The sequence below is a fragment of the Corythoichthys intestinalis genome, chromosome 2 (assembly GCF_030265065.1).
Source record: "Corythoichthys intestinalis isolate RoL2023-P3 chromosome 2, ASM3026506v1, whole genome shotgun sequence".
NCBI lineage: Eukaryota > Metazoa > Chordata > Actinopteri > Syngnathiformes > Syngnathidae > Corythoichthys > Corythoichthys intestinalis.
In genome coordinates, this window is record NC_080396.1 from 67,957,827 (window position 1) to 67,975,982 (window position 18,156).

The 18,156-nt window shown below is 39.9% G+C and overlaps 1 protein-coding gene across 1 annotated transcript; it reads left to right on the forward strand.

Annotated features, from left to right (window-relative positions):
* The first annotated feature begins 1,304 nt into the window (after nt 1-1,304).
* On the forward strand, nt 1,305-16,586 carry ddx23 (DEAD (Asp-Glu-Ala-Asp) box polypeptide 23). The gene is made up of 17 exons (XM_057855670.1): nt 1,305-1,452; nt 1,931-2,088; nt 2,190-2,297; nt 2,394-2,487; nt 2,560-2,625; nt 2,713-2,851; nt 2,937-3,070; nt 6,884-6,996; nt 8,231-8,374; nt 8,446-8,671; nt 8,808-8,953; nt 9,050-9,227; nt 11,981-12,223; nt 12,291-12,442; nt 12,522-12,630; nt 15,760-15,934; nt 16,084-16,586. Exons 2-17 carry the CDS (start codon nt 1,931-1,933, stop codon nt 16,305-16,307), a joined length of 2,409 nt encoding a protein of 802 aa, XP_057711653.1. The 5' UTR covers nt 1,305-1,452; the 3' UTR covers nt 16,308-16,586.
* Nucleotides 16,587-18,156: the final 1,570 nt, after the last annotated feature.

The following is an 18,156-nucleotide window of genomic DNA, read 5'->3' on the forward strand; positions in this document are numbered from 1 at the left end:
ATTTCCCCCCCCCTTCTGTCATTGTTTGCATGCTATCCTGATTAAAATATGAAAACCTATAAATGTTTCGGTGGTTTTAGTTAAAGCAGACACTGTTTTTTTTCCATCGGTGTGATTTTGACAAAGGTCAGATGGTCACATTTGATTGTGATTTTATGCAGAAATGTGAGAAATTCCAAAAAGTCCAGTTACTTTTTCATACCACTGTAGGTAATTTAGGGTTCTCCACTTATAAATATGGTTTAGAGTGAGAGTACTCATCAACCATCACTGCATTGGTTAAATGAAAATAATTAACGCTTGAACTTGGGGAGTGTGAGGTGTGGCGTGGGGTGAGAGAATGGTCTGAAATGTGTCACTCGCAATGTTTGATCGCGCATGACTGCAATCTTTATATCACACTTATGGTTTTACAAATGATATGGCTGCGGTAGTAATGTGTAAGTAGAAACACTATAGAACATAGATGAGAAGCATTTGACATGTTATGAAACAAAAATCTGACTAAACTGTTTTTTTTCTCTCTCTCAAATTATTCCCCAGTTATTTATGTTCACTGAACCCCAGTTGTACATAAAACACGCTCGCCACCCTGTGTTGGAGTTGAGCATAGAAATCATATAAAACAAAAACGCTCTATGGGTTGCTTCTCAGGGAGAAATACAGATGCCATCTCGACTCGGTCGTCCTACTCATACTCAACAAAAAACATCGATTTATATGACAAACAAGAATGCAAACATTCCCAATATAACACTGACCAGCTTTTTTTTTTTTAAATGACATAGGCTGTAATGTTCTGGGTCATGGATCATTACATCCCACTGTAAATATATATATTTTTAATTGCTATATCCTTGATTAACAATTCCTTCATTTTCTGTTGTATAATTCCCATTACTGATCGTGTTTTTCAAAATATCATTCAACGCTTAAGTTGCACATTATGATACGTTCTACTAGTACTAGTGATGTAAGTGCTATTTTAAATATGTTTTTAAGAACGCATACCCCCAAAATGGCGTTTGCATTAAAAAAAAAAATCGCGTGAAAATGAATGAGGTATCTAGCGAAGTACAGTATAGTTGATTTGATGCTCTGTGACTTCATTTCGCTACTCAAGCAGTGAGGCAGATGACCGAGCTAAGATGGCGTCTGTCTGTCTCGCCAGTACCAATAGATCCCAGAGGTCCGCGAGAAATCTAGCCTACATATGAAGTCTTTGGGTTTGCGTAGAAGAAGGCCTTATTTTTGAACAGGCGTTTAGGTGTTCAAAAACCTTGGCACTTCATCTTGCAGGGAAATGTAGTTTACAAGTGATATATCCAACTCACACTGAGGTCCATCATTACTACAATTCCCACAATTCGTAGTCGACTTGCCTTGTGCCGAATTATATGCCGTTTTCTTAATACGTATTTTTAACGCGTGTTTTGTTTACAAGTGATATCGGTAAGTCAAAGATTTTCCTTATTGACATTTGACTTGAATATAAGCCAGTGTTAAAATACGTTCCATTTTAATGCAGAATTCACCCCGTTGCTAATTTGTTAGCTCACTGAAGGGCTAGTTGCTTCATACACTGCTAATGCAGTCGTTCACTTGATTTTCACGATGTGCAATGAAACAGCGGATTCAAAGGAAACTTGTTCTGCATGTGTTCATTTCTCTCTCTCTTTTTAAAAAGCAATATTCGTAAAATGCACATTTAATAGTCCATAACTATATGTACATGTATGTACGCAGCTTTGTCGTATATCACTTCGAGTTGGCATGGTCATGCAAGGTTTTAAATGAAGGAAGGATACAATCTATGATAAACTACCCACACTCTATTGATTAACTATCTAATAGTAAAAATTCAATGAAATTTTGTAAGATATTGTTCTGCAAAGGCAATGCAATCTGTATGTAATCTGTATCCCTTCAGATGGCAGCCGATTCCTCGGAGAAGAAAGATGTTGACTCCTCAGGGACCAAAGACAGAGAGAAGAAACGCAGCCGTTCACGGGAAAGGGACCGGAAACCATCACCACCTCGCAAACGCCGTCGATCCCGTGAACGTAATCGCTCTAAATCTGTAGAAAGGTAACTCAACACTCGAAAACAGGAACCTCGTAAATACAGCAGTGCATTTTGTATGTTGTTGTGAATTAACTTGTTTCTTTTGATTTCTATTGTGAATATAGAGACCGCCGTTTAAAAGACAGGGAAAAGGAACGTGACAGAGAAAAGGACCGAGACAGAAGCCGTAAGGACAGTCATCGGCGTGATAAAGACCGCAGCCGTCGCTCTAGGTACAGAGCCACTTGTATGCATTGTTCCCTAAATACGTGCATTTTTATTTCGTTCTCAAAACATGCCTTTAAATTGTTTTGTTACATTTCCCATAGGAGTATTTCACCCAAGTCGAAGGATGTCAAGATAAAGAGCGAGAAGGAAATCAAAACAGAGGAAGAAGAAGATGACAAAAAGAAAAAAGAAAAGGTGCGATCTTGCTGAGAATTCTATACCATGACATCTGGAAGGGGCGCTTAAACCTGTGTTCCCTCTTTTCAGGTGCAGCCTTTATCTTTGGAGGAACTCCTTGCCAAGAAAAAGGCAGAGGAAGAAGCAGAGGCAAAGGTAGGGAGTTCTCTGAGGAACACTTGCTTACTTTCTTCACCTAATCTGGATTATGGAAATATTCACAGAGGCCTTTGTCTGTTTCAGCCAAAATTCCTATCAAAAGCAGAGAGAGAAGCAGAAGCTCTGAAGCGGCGGGAGCAAGAGATCGAGGAGAAAAGAAAGACAACGGACGAGGAGAGAAGGAAGAGAAGAGTTTTTCAAGACATTGGAAGAAAAATGCTTGGTGTGTGCTGATATCTGGGTCACTCAGTCACTTTAGTCTGTTGCACTGCGGAGGTGTCCGTACTTACTGCTGACGTGTCTTGCAGAGGATCCACAAGATAGGGAGAGGCGGGAACGAAGAGAGAGGATTGAGCGAGAAAGCAATGGAAACGAGGAGGATGATGGGAGGCAAAAAATACGAGAGGAAAAAGACAAAGGCAAAGAACTTCAGGCCATCAAGGTTGGAAAATGCGTCCTCTTCGGATACACATTGGCATTTCAACAGTTGTTAGAACTGTGAGATGTGTTTATTTTTCAAATACACAATTGCTATAAACCACTACGGCTGCAGCTATCGGTTATTTACCGTACTTTTTGGACTATAAATCGCAGTTTTTTTTTTTTTATAGTTTGGCAGAGGGTGCGTCTTATACTCTGGAACAACTTATGTGTGATTATGTACGGTCGTGTCAGGTCGACTTCTCTCTCGCTAACTTTTTAAAAAATAAATATATATTTATACTAAAACAATGTATGGATATTAAATAGAATAAATAATTTGGATACAACGGAGAAGGCGCTGTGCATGCCTGGGCACATGAACGGAGTGGCTCTATTTTCAATCTTCCCCTCCCGCGCCTTGGCGCCCTCTGCGAGCATCCTTGTGTTTCCTTTTCGATATGGAGCAGCTATAGGAGTGAAAAGCAAACTAAAGACAGGGGAAATGAAAACTAAACAACTGCGGTAGGAGTGGGATATGGAAAGTATTCAAATTGATTGTTGAAGATGCTATAGGAAACCTGTGTCTGCTTCGCTGAATGTAAATGAATGGCGCTTTGGTCTCATGCGAGAAATATATTTAACAAACTTTTCCAGGGTTATTTCGTTGTGTAAATGCATTTAACATGATCATAAAGATATGTAGACTATTTAATCATTGAGAAAACGTTTTTTTTTCTGACAACTCAAGGAGATTAAAATAAATGTCAAATCCACTATCCGCCTGTTAGAAGAGACACGCAAATATAAAAGATATAAGTGTTTATTGAATATCCATCTTACAGTCTTGTTTAACTGAGAGAATTCATAACAAAATACAGGCTTTAATTTGTTATCATTATGCTTATATGCACCGGCATCGTCACAAATCTGATCACACAAAACGCAACCACAAATCGCATCCCCGCATTTCCTTCTTCTCCTGAGTCCTCACAAATAAAATGTAAAATTTCGGGGGGGTTTTCTGACTCGTGCCTACAAATAAAACATAACATTTCGGGGGTTTTCGGGCTCGGGCAAGCAAATCAAGTTAATTGATTGGGTTCGGGCCGCGTCGGGCTTTAATACCCGCGGGCCGGTCGGGTCGGGCTGGATTTTTTAGGCCCGATCTAACTTCTAGTGCCATGTAATGTTAGCATACCGTACACCTATTCAGCCTGTTGTTCTCTATGGTATTTTAAATTGCCTTTCAAGATGACATGTCTGTTCTTGGTGCTGGATTCTATCAAATAAATTTCCCCCCAAAAATGCGACTTATAGTCCGAAAAATATGATAAGTAATCGATTAATCTATCAATTAGCTAGTTCGAGTATTCGGATTAGGAACATTTAATGCGTTGCAATGAATTTTAGGAGATGTCAAATAATGGCTTGCTAAGATTGCACTCTCAAAAAACCTTTAAATGCAAATACAAAATAAATTTCCTAAGTGTTTTTTTCAAACGATGCAGACTTGCACTTTTATTTCACGAAAGCAATGAAAATGAATTTAAACAACAGATCTTACCCCCAAATGGTATTAAAAAAAAAAAAAAATACATGAGGAACGAAGTACAACAAAAGAATAGCTGAAAAGTCTCGTAGCTTAAATGCTCTTTTTTTTTGTTTTTTTGTTTTTGTTTTTTTTTTTGCAATGCTCTTAACAAATCGTTCAAACACATTCTCACAAAAAACTGCTAAATATACCTCTAAACTAGATTAAGAATGCATAAACAATCATATTAGCTCAAACAAAAACTTACAACATTTTGTTGGTTTTAACAGGGAGCAGGTGGATCCAGTCATTTTCGATGAGTTGTGTCATATTCACTGTTGTCACTAGAGGGCAGTGTATCCACTAGGAGTGTGCCATCTTAGGCACCCCACGATTCGATTCGGTTACGATTCAGGGTGCTACGATTCGATTATTGAACGATGATCACGGTATTGACAATGATCACGATTATCACGATTATCGATGTATCATACATTACTAATTAATAAAGTCGCCAAACATATTTATGTCCATTATTTATTTAAAATATCCTAATGATTCAACAGGAACCATGGAAACATGCCCATACAACAAAAAGCTGCCCTTAAACAGTTATTTTTTATTTTATTTTTTTTAACAAGAAAGTGCAAAAACATTAACCATTTTAAAGGCAGTGCTTATTTCTCTCAACAATACAATAAAATTTACACAGGTGGAGTGAATTCCACATTTTCTGGAAACAAAGTGTCTTTAGAAATAAGACTACTTTTAATCAATATACTTTGCTTTTACAGATTTCTGTAGTATTTCGTATGTTTGTGACCACTGTACTTAATCATGGTTTTACACGTTCTGCATATGGAGTAACTTTTGTACACCAACAAACAAAGCATAAATGGAAATGGAAAAACACGTTAGCAAATTAGCTTATTAGCTTAGCGCTCGGCACTAACTGTTGACATCTCAAAAACAACAATAAAGGCTAAACAATATCAGAGGGTTCGTGTACTCACCTCTTTTAGACGCACAAGGGTCTTAGCAACACACTCAGGATATTTTTCAATTGACATGACTTGAAACTACTGCTGGACAACTGAAAGACAAGGATCAACTCACTCTCTCTCTTCCACTCTTGCTCTAAAAACTAATTTGCGCATAGAAGCGCGACCACCAGGTCCCTGCCTGTCTCATACACAAATTTATTTGCCAGTCTTTTGAAAAGGAGTAAATCTCTCGCTCAGTAACTGGCAGCATCCATCATTACGTTGTGCGTGCATCCGTTAAAGGTGTCCGGGCTGCAGACGTGTCTTGAATTTCGTTCCGGTACGAGTGGCTATCATAAAGTTATGAGGGAAAATCATCGTTTTTGAACATTTATGAATCAAACGAATCGTCACATCTTGAATCGCGATGCATCTAATAATCGATTTTTTTGGCACTCCCTTAGTATCCACCCAAATCAATCAAACTAAATGCAAACACTTTCAAAACACAGCATTACAATGCCACTCTATTGAAACAAATCCTGGAAGCAACAAAATTTGATTCAAAACTTTTTTTCTAATCGAATTACTCGAGTTGACTAATTGTTGTAGCACTATAGACCACGCACTTGTCTGTTAACTAATTTGACAACATTTACTCGGGTAGGCGCAAAATTTTGAAGATTAATCTGTCCTGCAATTCACATTACTTCATTTATTTTAAAATCGTGTAATTAATGTATAGAAGCCAATCATTTAGTCCGGCATTCAAACACATCATGCGTCACCACGGGTTACCTTCAGCCAATAATCGGTGTGTTTCTTGTGATGTGAGGGTGTGTCATACACAATGATGTCATTGACTTGAAGCATTCATTTAAATCTGTAACGGCATTAGAGCTCATTTAATGGATGAGCATTAATTTCAGCATTCTGTCACAAAAATGCATGCACATACATACTGTAAGCCTTATACAACACACACATCCTGCAATTACATAAGTATTCCACGTAGGGCATTGAGTAAATTTAACATATAGCTTAGCTCAGAAAAGTTGGCAGCGTGTGGGCAGTTTTCTACACACGACGACAGTGTATGTCCTCCTCCTTACTTGTCTCTCAAATGCCAGCTAAGGAGCATCAGGTTCCTATGTTCTGAAAACATGAAGGAATTCAGAAATGCCAATGATCACGAAACCCTCTGCCCTCAAGATCCCAACGTTGATGAAAACAGACACAACCTTGTAGATATTTAAAAAAAAAGTCAATTGGCTCTAAATTGAAAACTCTAAAATGGATTTTACTTTCAACTTTGCAGGAACGTTACTTGGGTGGAATGAAGAAACGCCGCCGGACGCGTCACCTGAACGACAGGAAATTTGTTTTTGAGTGGGATGCTTCTGAAGACACGTCAGTTGACTACAACCCCATGTAAGTTAGGTTCGCGCAAAGTGTCATTCCCGCAAGACACGCTACAACACTCTTATATCTGATGCAAGCAAACATTATTTCATCAATTCATTGATATTGCAACTCAATGTGCCCCGGGTAATAGTAGTACTTTGGGATGTCCGATCCGATCACGTAATTGGAAATTGGGCCGATCGTGCCACTTTCAGAGGGTCGGATTCTGGTAAAAAGCATTGGGTTTTTAATTAAAAAAAATAAATAAAAAAAAATGTATGTATGTATATATATAGGTAGTCCCTGGGTTAGGACGTACGTAACTTGTGTGATTTCGACTTAATGATGCAGGAGTCTCGTCCGCCATTCTGTCTCCAGTCCTTTTTTTTTTTACCCCTCGAAGTCGCGTGAACATATCAGGTCAGCCATCTGCCTCCTTGTCGAAGTACTATCGTATTTTTCGGACTATAAGTCGCTGTTTTTTTTCATAGTTTGGCTGGGGGTGCGACTTATACTCTGGAGTGACTTTTGTGTGAAATTATTAACACATTATTATATCATTTCTCATGTTATTTTTGTGTTTTATGGTGACACTGATGGTTTGGTAAACTTGTTAGCATGTTCTTTATGCTAAAGTTATCTGAATAACTCTTAATAGCTATGTTACGTTAACATACCGGCCACGTTCGCATTTCGTTGTTCATACATCATGTAACATTATCATACTGTACACTTATTCAGCACGTTGTTCTATATTGTATTTTTATTTTGAATTGCCTTTCAAGATGACATATCTGTTCGATGTGTTCGATTTTATCAAGTAAATTTCCCCCAAAATGCGACTTACACTCTGGTGCGACTTTTATATTTGACTTGCTGCAAGTCACTTATTCACTTTCTTCCCAATCTGTGTATACTGTAACTTGTGTTTTGATATTAGCCTTATTGTACTTTTGCTTTTGTTTTATGTGGTGCATGTTATGGGAAAGCTTTAAGCCTCGTTGTGGGCTTTCTATTCTATTTAGCATGTCTGTAGAAAAGAACACATTCGAGAATTATAATAGAGTACAATATAATTGGATAGGAACTTTGTTGGTAGAATAACTTTATTGCAATTACAGTAACATTGAAAATCAGTAATCGTGACTACAGTAAAATATAATAGTTTTGGACATTTAGCATGTCACCCCTGACAATCTGAATCTGTGCTTCAGTCTCCATCAAAACAATAATGTTAACAATCAATGTAATGTTGCCACAGATACAAAGAAAAACATTCGGTGCAACTGTATGGACGTGGCTTCATTGCCGGCATAGACCTCAAACAACAGAAAAGAGAGCAGTCACGATTTTACGGTGACCTGATGGAAAAAAGGCGCACAATGGAGGAGAAGGAGCAAGAAGAGTGAGTATACGTTTTTCTCCCACCACCACAACCACACCCAAATCAACCTTTGTACGCCTCGTTGCTCTCAGGACGAGACTGAAGAAGATGCGTAAAAAAGAAGCCAAGCAGCGCTGGGACGACCGGCACTGGTCTCAGAAGAAGCTGGATGAGATGACAGACAGAGACTGGAGAATCTTTCGTGAAGACTACAGTATCACCACAAAGGGAGGAAAGATTCCCAATCCCATCAGGAACTGGAAGGAGTACCAGCTGCCAGCTCATATACTTGAGGTCATCGACAAATGCGGCTACAAGGTTAGTATTTTAGCTAGCTTTGAATTGCAGACTTTTGTGCCATTTGATGTGACTATCAACTTTTCTACTGCATGCTGATGTCAGAGTGCGGTGTTAGTAGAATTTTTAACACTAATAAAAAAATTTTTTCATTCAGGATCCAACCCCCATTCAGAGGCAGGCTATTCCTATTGGCTTGCAGAACCGTGACATCATCGGCGTGGCTGAGACAGGTAGCGGTAAAACCGCTGCTTTCCTCATCCCGCTGCTCGTCTGGATCACCACCCTTCCAAAAATTGACAGGTACAATGCGGACCAAAGTGACCTTGAAAAAAAGCTGGTGTGTTTGTGTTGTCTTCCTCTTTGTGAATCACATCCGTCGATGGCATCTCGGTGCAGGATTGAGGACTCGGACCAAGGGCCTTACGCCGTCATCCTGGCCCCGACCCGTGAGTTGGCGCAGCAGATTGAAGAGGAAACCATCAAGTTTGGTAAACCACTCGGTATCCGCACTGTGGCTGTTATTGGAGGAATCTCCAGAGAGGACCAGGGCTTCCGTCTCAGGATGGGCTGTGAAGTGAGATGCCGCTGGATTGTTACATTTATGGATTATGATTATGGATGAGCACATGGAACAGAGTCACGATGCTGTCGTGTGGTGTTAGATGATAGTATTACGATGCACGTTCAAACAGAGTTAAATAATTAGGGCGGCATCTGTCGATAATTTAAGTATCAATTAATCTCTCAGTTAGTTCGAATAATCGAGTTATTGGATTACAAACTTCTAATGCGTTAATTAATACATTTTAGGAGATGTAAAACAAAGAAACAAGTGTTCATGCTTGCAATGATAATTATTTGGGCTTGCCAAGATTGCACTTTCAAAAGAGCATTAAATGCGAATACAAAATAAAATAGCTGAGTGTTTCTTCAAACTATGCAGAATTGCGCTCACATTTCACAAGAGCAATAAATGCATTTAAGAATAAATTAAAGTACATTAGCCTCAAACATTTAAAAAAATAAATGACGATCTAAGTAAAACAGAAGAGCAATTGACCAACTTGCATTGCAAAAGTCTGCTAGCTTAAATACAAACTTTTTTATTTTTATTTTTTTTAAACCTCTTAACAAATCGTTCACATATTCCCACAAAAAAACCCCATATACTTCTAAACTAAATTACGAATACATGAACAAACATATTGGCTCAACCTTATGTTGACCATAACAGAGAGCAGTTGGATTCAGCCATTTTAGACAAGTTGTGTCATATCTAGAGACGTGCGAAATTTCCTATTTTTAGATCATTCGCGATTCAGTGGTGCAAGATTCGAGAACGATTCACAAACATCCAAATTCCGATTATTGAAGTATGCCAAATAAAGCGGAACTAAAACACAGTCATCGCGGTCTTCGTGGACGGCATGAGGGACAGACTTGCCGGCGTCAGTAAACAGCCGCCATCTTAAAGCAGTAGACTTCTCTGAAAGGCTGTTATAGCGAACCTTCCGAGCTAACCTAACTAACTTTTTATCTAAAGTACTAAATTGGCAAAATCTTGACTTGAATCTATCTTTAAATGATGAAACAGTTTTAAAACTTTCACTTGTCGAAAGTAGACAGAAGGGAAATTATGGAATAACGGGAGCAATTTTAACAAATTTAACGGTCCATTTACAACATTAAAACTTGTATGTAGTTTAAAGCTGCTGATACAAAATGGGGACTTGAGTGTTTTATTTACAGTTTTGAACTGTTAACTTGATCGTGAAATAGTAGTTTATTTAAGCCTGAGAGCAGGGGCGGACTGGTAATCTGTAGCTGTTGGAGGATCACAGAACAGCCGGTGCTCTGGACAGCCGGCGGCCACCATACATACATCACTGTTTTTATCCCCTCTATACGCTGTGATTATCTACAGTTCACATCCAATCCAACAGGTGGCAGCAATGCGCCTGGCTGAAAGACTTGTTGTGGCCCACAAAGGGGCAGGATAGAGCGATAAGAGCTTTGGCGAACATTCTAGTTGCCACCAGGCTGAGATAGAATGAAGAGAGTTACTAGCTAGGTATATTGGCAATTGTTATCAACCAGGTAGCTACAATTTAAATGAAATAAATGGCAATTAAAGGGCTAGTGCCAGCCAAAAACATTTTAGCTGTAAAACAACGTATGCACACGCAGCAGCAGTATTAATTCAGAAGAAATATAACAAAATATTAATAAAATGAATGGTTTTACTTTAAAGTTTAGGTAGTTAAATTGATATGATATATGTTTTTAATCATTTATATCTCCTTTTGTTTTCTGGTTAATACTTTCCAATGAAGGTTATGTATACAGGATTTGTCTTGAAATGTTTATTGTATTTTCATTTAAATGTATTATTTGTGTGGCAAGATTAATTATGGCATAAACAATGAAGTCATTTTATAGACACAGGGGATAGGTGTTGTTATAATCAATTGAATACATAAAACTTGCTTTCAAAAATAAATTCTTTTATTTGTTTATTCAGGTTGATTATAGAGCTAGGGCAGAAAGATGAATCCAACTCCACTTCAGCCTTGCAGTACTTTGAGCGCCCCAAGTCAGACAGTCACAGTCTAGACACATTTTCTTCATTTTTCTCTCAAAGTGAACGAAATTGATGCATTTTACAATAAAATATTAAAAAAAAAAAATTCTCCCACCCAGAGGGTCTGTGTACAGCGATTCTTTTAGGCTGGGTTGAGTCAAAGTCCAGGGCTGCTTTTTAGTCCCAGTCCGCTCCTGCCTGAGAGGATCCCCCCCCCCCCCCCCCCCAAATTTTGGTAACGAATGTATGAAACATTAAAAGCAGCTAATAGCTGGGGGGGGGGGGGGGGGGGCTGCATCAATAATTGAATCATAGCCTCTGAATCGTAGTCGATTTGGTAGATGCCCCAAGATTCCCATCTCTAGTCATATCCACTGTTGCTTCTAGAGGGCAGTGTATCCACCCAAATCAGTAAAACTAAATGCAAACACTTTCAAAACAAACAGTTACAACGCCACTCTAATTCAACGAATCCTCGAAGCAGCAAAATTTGATTCAAAGCTTTTTTTAAATCGAATTACTCAAGTTAATCGATTGATCGTTGCAGCACTAAACCAAATATTCGCATATGCTGGTAACTTGCAATGACATGGGCCGAAATGTCGACAATCACCTGTGAGCTTGCAAAAAAAGATTAGTAGTCCCTCAATGCAGGGAGAAAACAGCTCACGGGGAGAGAGTATTGATAACTTCCCTGACACGTACTAGTAAAGAGGATAAAAAGATATGCCCACCTGTTCCTACAGATTGTTATCGCCACCCCCGGTCGTCTAATTGACGTACTGGAGAATCGCTACCTCGTCCTGGGGCGCTGCACCTACGTGGTCCTGGATGAAGCCGATCGTATGATTGATATGGGTTTCGAGCCAGACGTCCAAAAGATTCTGGAGTACATCCCGGTGACCAATCAGAAACCTGACACAGAAGAGGCCGAGGACCCTGAGAAAATGACGTTGAATTTTGAGTCCGGGAAACATAAGTACAGACAAGTATGTCAATCCGTTTACGTTTCTACAATGTTTGTCCTCCGTTCATCGTTTGATCGTTGCCTTGCAGACGGTCATGTTCACAGCAACTATGCCTCCGGCTGTGGAGAGGCTAGCAAGGAGCTACCTGAGACGCGCCGCCGTGGTGTACATCGGGTCTGCGGGCAAACCTCACGAGAGAGTCGAACAGAAAGTGCTGCTCATGTCGGAGGGAGAGAAAAGGTGACATGCATGACGAAAACAACGAGCATCACATTTGCGCAGCTTTCTGACACTGGGTCTTGTGATTTTTGTGGTGCAGGAAGAAGCTATTGGAAGTGTTGGCGCATGGTTTCGAGCCCCCCATCATTATTTTTGTCAACCAAAAGAAGGGCTGCGACGTGCTGGCTAAGTCTTTGGAGAAAATGGGCGTAAGTCATTGTGGATTAATAAATGTGTAAATGCGCCTTATGTTACACGTGAGGGCTAGGAGGGTCTGCCTGTGTAACCAGGCCAGGTTCGTAAAGTGAGAAGGTTGGGCCAAAACGCAACCCAACAAAAAAAACCTGACCGATGAGTAGCGCAGATCATGTTTTCAACTGGGATCCGTCCCGATAATGGCTGCAGTGGTTGATGAGGAGTGAAGCACGCCACAACGAATTACAGCCGAGCACTGCTCACAAGGCGTGCTGTGGGAATCCATAGAGAGGAAGTAACAAAGGGAACAAGCAGGCTATATAGGAGTTGGCTCGCCAAAATAAAAGTGGGACAGGAAGCGCAGCACTATTTGGCAAGGGTTACACGTAGATGAATTCATTTTTAACAATGTCCCAGTTATGGTATAACTTAGGAGCGTTCATGTCAGTACATATTTTTAAAAATAATAATGAAATGAGAACAATGAATAAGACCGTTTAATTCATACGTATCAAAATCATGGCCTGATCTGGGCCTCCATACTGTATTTTTTTGCGTGACCTGTGAAAAGAAATGATCAACTTCATGTTTTGTTTCTTACTTGTTATGATAAGCCATTTATTACCAATACTTAAATGTAAAGCCTTATGAAAAGGCACAGTCTTAAAATAGTTTTAACAAACAAACAAAAAAAATGCATTTTAGTGTAATGGCATAGAACAGGTTTGATTGTCTCACATATCGTCCATTTGATTTCGCCATTGCGCTTTGAGCCCTATCACCACACGGTAAAATGCGGTCAAAATATACTTTCTATATTTCTCTTGTAGCACTGTTTTAGCCCGGCAAGAAAGATAGGTGGCCTGCCAGGCTGATCAAACCATGCGTTCCATTGCTTGGGTGTAAATATCCCTAAATACAGTGCTTCTGAATTATTTTCTGTTACGGCCGACCCCCTCCAAGGAAGACGTAAACGTTTCGCGTCCCACCAACTCTCTGCCGACACTGTAAATAGTATTATTTGTCTATAAAACTATCATTATAAGTACACCTCTGCGTAACATTGTGGTTATAATGAGGTGTTGTTGAAGCAGAGGTTTCCAAACAGGAAAGTGAAAAGTCGTCATTTTGTCTCACCACAAATTTTGAACAGTCATAACTTGGCAGATATACAACATATCTGCGCCAAACTTCCCGTGCTTGTTGAGTCATATCCTGAAGGGTCCTGTAGGGGTCATTTGCATCAACCCTACAGCGCTAACTAGTGGTGACAGAAAGGATTTTTTAAAAGAAAGGCCTCTCCTATTAGGTTTTTTCAACACAGAGCGATGAAATTTGGGGAGTCCATACCTTGTCCAAAACTTCTCCAAAAAGTGTCTTGCACCCATATTCCAAATCCAACATGAAATTGGGTATTTTGGATCGAATGTGAAATTTTTATCGATTTACAGGGGGCACATTTGAGACTGTGTCGCCTTGGGAGTTAGTTAACTCATCCTCGAAATTGATGAGACTATTCATGAGACATATGAGATATTAACTTTTAAAAATTGTGAGTTTTCATTCACTTGCCTGCCCTGGGCGGGGTGCCAAAATCAGCCATTTTTTGGCAACACGCTCAATTCAGTAAATGACTAATAACTCCCTGATACAAGGTTGAATGTTTTTCATATCTGTCCTGAATATGAAGTATCCCAGCCTGAACACGACTGCATTGAAATATTACCCATTAGGCCTGGCGCCCTGTGCTGGGATCAGGAAATAGCCTTTTTTACAAGACCGGCTCCTCCTGGAAGGGAAAAAAGTCAAATGACCTCAAACCTGTTTCAGGGGAGCCTTGAGACATGTGTTCTGGTGTCTGATGAAAAATATTGAAGTTTGGTTGAAGCAGAGGGGTCCAAACAGGAAAGTGAAAATGACCGGTGCAGTTTTGTCTTGCCACAAATTTTGAACAGTCATAACTTGGCAGACATACAACATATCTTCGCCAGACGTCCCGTGCTTGGTGAGAGTCGTACCCTGAAGGGTCCTGTATGGCTTATTTGCATCAACGCTACAGCGCCAACTAGTGGCAACAGAAAGTCACTCAAATTATTTACACATGTCCAGTTATTTTCAGGTTGCTCATTGTAGTTTCAAGACCTTTTGTAATACTACATTTTAAGGCCCATGTCCACATGTCTCGGTCTGTTGCCATGACCACCCGTTGTTGGCCATTACAAGGTAGTATATTTTTTCAGGGACTTAGGCAGCTTATAGAGCCATGGAATGTGGCTTTTCGGTCAAATTGGTCTAATTAGAAGATTCATTTTGATTTTGAGTAAGGGCTTGGCTGCACAGCTCAGTAGCGCCTCCTTTTTTGTAGGACACTCTTCTATTGGTTTTTTTCTCCTATGTGTGTGAGTGTATTTCTAATCTCCCAAAAAGAGGCGAGTTTTAATTAGAGGGTGACGATCTGTCATCACCCTGACCTGCGTGCCGTCCGAGTTTGCGTGACGACCGAGTTGTGGCTTCCTGCTGTCGGCTGCAAAAAATTTTAGACACACCAAACAGACTGGTCTTCTCCCACTGTATTAAAAGTCAAAGCCAAACGCTACATACGCCTTATCATATTTCCTCATCTTAGCTCTTGATATCTCCAGTGCTCTTTGCTGTGTGCTCTTGTTTGGTTAAAAAATACTGCACGCACTCTGAAAATGGGAGCGCCACTGCCACCCATTGAGTGGATGTGCAATTAATTTTATTCTAGTACGGCAAAAATGTTTCTTCCCCGAGGTCACGTGCGCCACCCCCGGCATCGCTCTGCGTGCCCCACTATTTGAGACGTACTGTCATAGTACAATCTGGACACTTGTGGACTACGTATGGTCTAATGGAGCTTATAATGCATATGAACAGTTTTCTTGCAAAATTTGGTGGGTGTGGCACACAGTCCAAAAATTATCATAATTTCATTTATATTTGACTAGAATTCCCACACTATTAAACATTTCCTCTCACTAATCATAGTCTTTTATCATTCAGTCAAGAGTCATACAAAAAAAAAAACACCCCAAATATTTTCATAGTATTGCAATAATGACAATTTTCGTAATAGTGCTCTTAATAAATTTGTTTCATTCGTCTGCAATCTCTCTTTACAGTATAACGCTTGCACACTGCACGGTGGCAAAGGTCAGGAGCAGAGAGAGTTTGCCCTCTCCAACCTTAAGGCAGGCGCCAAAGACATTCTGGTGGCAACAGACGTGGCCGGTCGAGGTATCGACATCCAGGACGTGTCCATGGTCATCAACTACGACATGGCCAAGAACATTGAGGGTAAGACGCTCGCCAGGTGTTGTTGAAGTCAAAGGACATAGTTTTCCAACAAACAAATAGAAAACTCATACTTTTATGGCACTGCTTTTAGATGCGTTTTGGGATGTCTTGTATCACTGGAGTAACATTTCATTGATGATTTCTCTTAGATTACATCCATCGTATTGGCCGTACCGGTCGTGCCGGCAAGAGTGGCGTGGCCATGACTTTCCTCACCAAGGAGGACTCTGCTGTCTTCTATGACTTGAAGCAGGCCATCCTAGAGAGCCCGGTGTCCACATGCCCACCAGAGTTGGCTAACCACCCAGATGCACAACACAAACCTGGAACAATCTTGACCAAGAAGAGGCGAGAGGAGACAATCTTTGCCTAAACAACATCTCCAAATGACTTTACTGAGTGTATTTTTCATTTTCATCCTCTTTAACGTTTGGTCAGAATGTGACTTCGTGTAATCACAACGAGATCCTCCTCATGAAACGGGTTAAAAACTTATTTTTTAAGCCTCTCCTAATTGCTCTTAAGGACATCTTTGTAAAAGTCTTTTTCTGCTTTAAGTTGAAAACCTACAGTTCAATGATACATAAACATTGGTATTAAAATAAGTTGTTCTTGTGAATAAATAAACATGAGCATAGTTTTTTCTCCTCTTCTTCAGTTTTTACTGTTTGAGTCCCTATGGTGTTTGTATGGCTGTGGTACGCATTTGGGGCTTCCATTGCTGGCCTACATTTACAACTATTTTATTCCCAACCGTCCGTCATGTTAATTTTATAGTGTGTCTTGGCTGCCTAACTGAGTGTCGCGTATGTGTTGGACTCCCCCCCGCCCCCCCTTTTTTTTATTAATACACAGTCATTAATGTATACTGGTCTGAATAAATGGATATATTCTTCCAAATTGGGAAACATAGTTCTGTGACTCATTGGGTGCAGTGAATCTAAGTAGTTTTATTTAACATTAGTTACCTAATATTCATCTTAAAATATGTATACAGGTGCCTCATATGTTTTACTTAACCATATCATAACAATAGCCATAACATTGCTCGCCCTGAAAATATGCCCTGTAGCAAACACATATCATTAACTGCTGAGGCTGCTGCCTGAACTGTTAACAACCTACATGATGGAGCTGCTTGACTGGACGCTGAGTTCACTGGACAGAATTTTCTCAACAATGCAATCTACACCAAACCAACGCCCATGTCCGGCCAACACCTTCACGTCTGGATATTCAGAGGATGCCTGGGGGTAATGGAGGCCCATATGCTTGACGCCATTCCAGATTGATGATGTCGAAGATCTCTTCATCTTCGGTTCAGGGTTAGGGGTTACCTAACCCACTTGAGCAGATTGCAGCGGATGTGGGCCTCCATGATTCCCTCGGCTATACCTCCATACACAAATATGACAATCACCCTAATCAATGAACTCACACTAATCGACAATATTGCTAAGTGCTATGGCAAATCAATAACTTTTGGGAAGAAAACTCATGTGGACAAAAAAAAAGAAAAAAAGCTCACGTAGTATGATGTATGCAACTCTGCCATGTTGGATTGTGCGTCCTTGGCTGCAAGGGGACGGGTCTTGATAAGCATATGCTTCTCCCGTCTGCCCTTGTCTTTCTTCGGGCTAATCATATTACATTTTGCAACTGTCATTGATACCGATGATGATGACAATAAACCATGGTTAACTACAATTGAATACTTTTTGGACCCTCATTGTAAAGTGTAGCACGTGTCCCTCAACTAAGAAATGATAAATACTGAAGTGCCTCCTCTTAACCATAATTAACCATTACTGAATGCTTTTTGGACCCACACAATGGACCCATATTGTATACTGGACCACATGTAACCCTTGGGTAGCAGGTAAACTGAACCATTGATACCTTAATTTTCGGACTATATGCTGCTACTTTTTCCCTTCGTTTTGAATCCTGCGGCTCATAGTCCAGTGCGACTTATCTATGAACAAATGCCGTTTTCGTGCCAAATATGGCGGGTGGCGGCTTATAGTCAGGTGCGCCTTAAAGTGTGAAAATTACGGTAGTTCAAATGAATGAAGTTGAAGCAATCACAACCAAAGACTTGTACATATTTATTGAAAACAATAAAACATTATTCAAAGTGACATCTTAACTTCAACAATTACATGCAAAAAATGCACTTTGCTACTTAACCATTAGTTACTACCTTGCTATGCATGAACTAA

Coding starts and splice junctions, on each gene's coding strand:
- ddx23 (XM_057855670.1), top strand. CDS start 1,931: ATGGCAGCCGATTCCTCGGAGAAGAAAGATGTTGACTCCTCAGGGACC. Junction 6,997..8,230: donor TCAGTTGACTACAACCCCAT/GTAAGTTAGGTT, acceptor ATGTTGCCACAG/ATACAAAGAAAAACATTCGG. Junction 9,228..11,980: donor GTCTCAGGATGGGCTGTGAA/GTGAGATGCCGC, acceptor CTGTTCCTACAG/ATTGTTATCGCCACCCCCGG.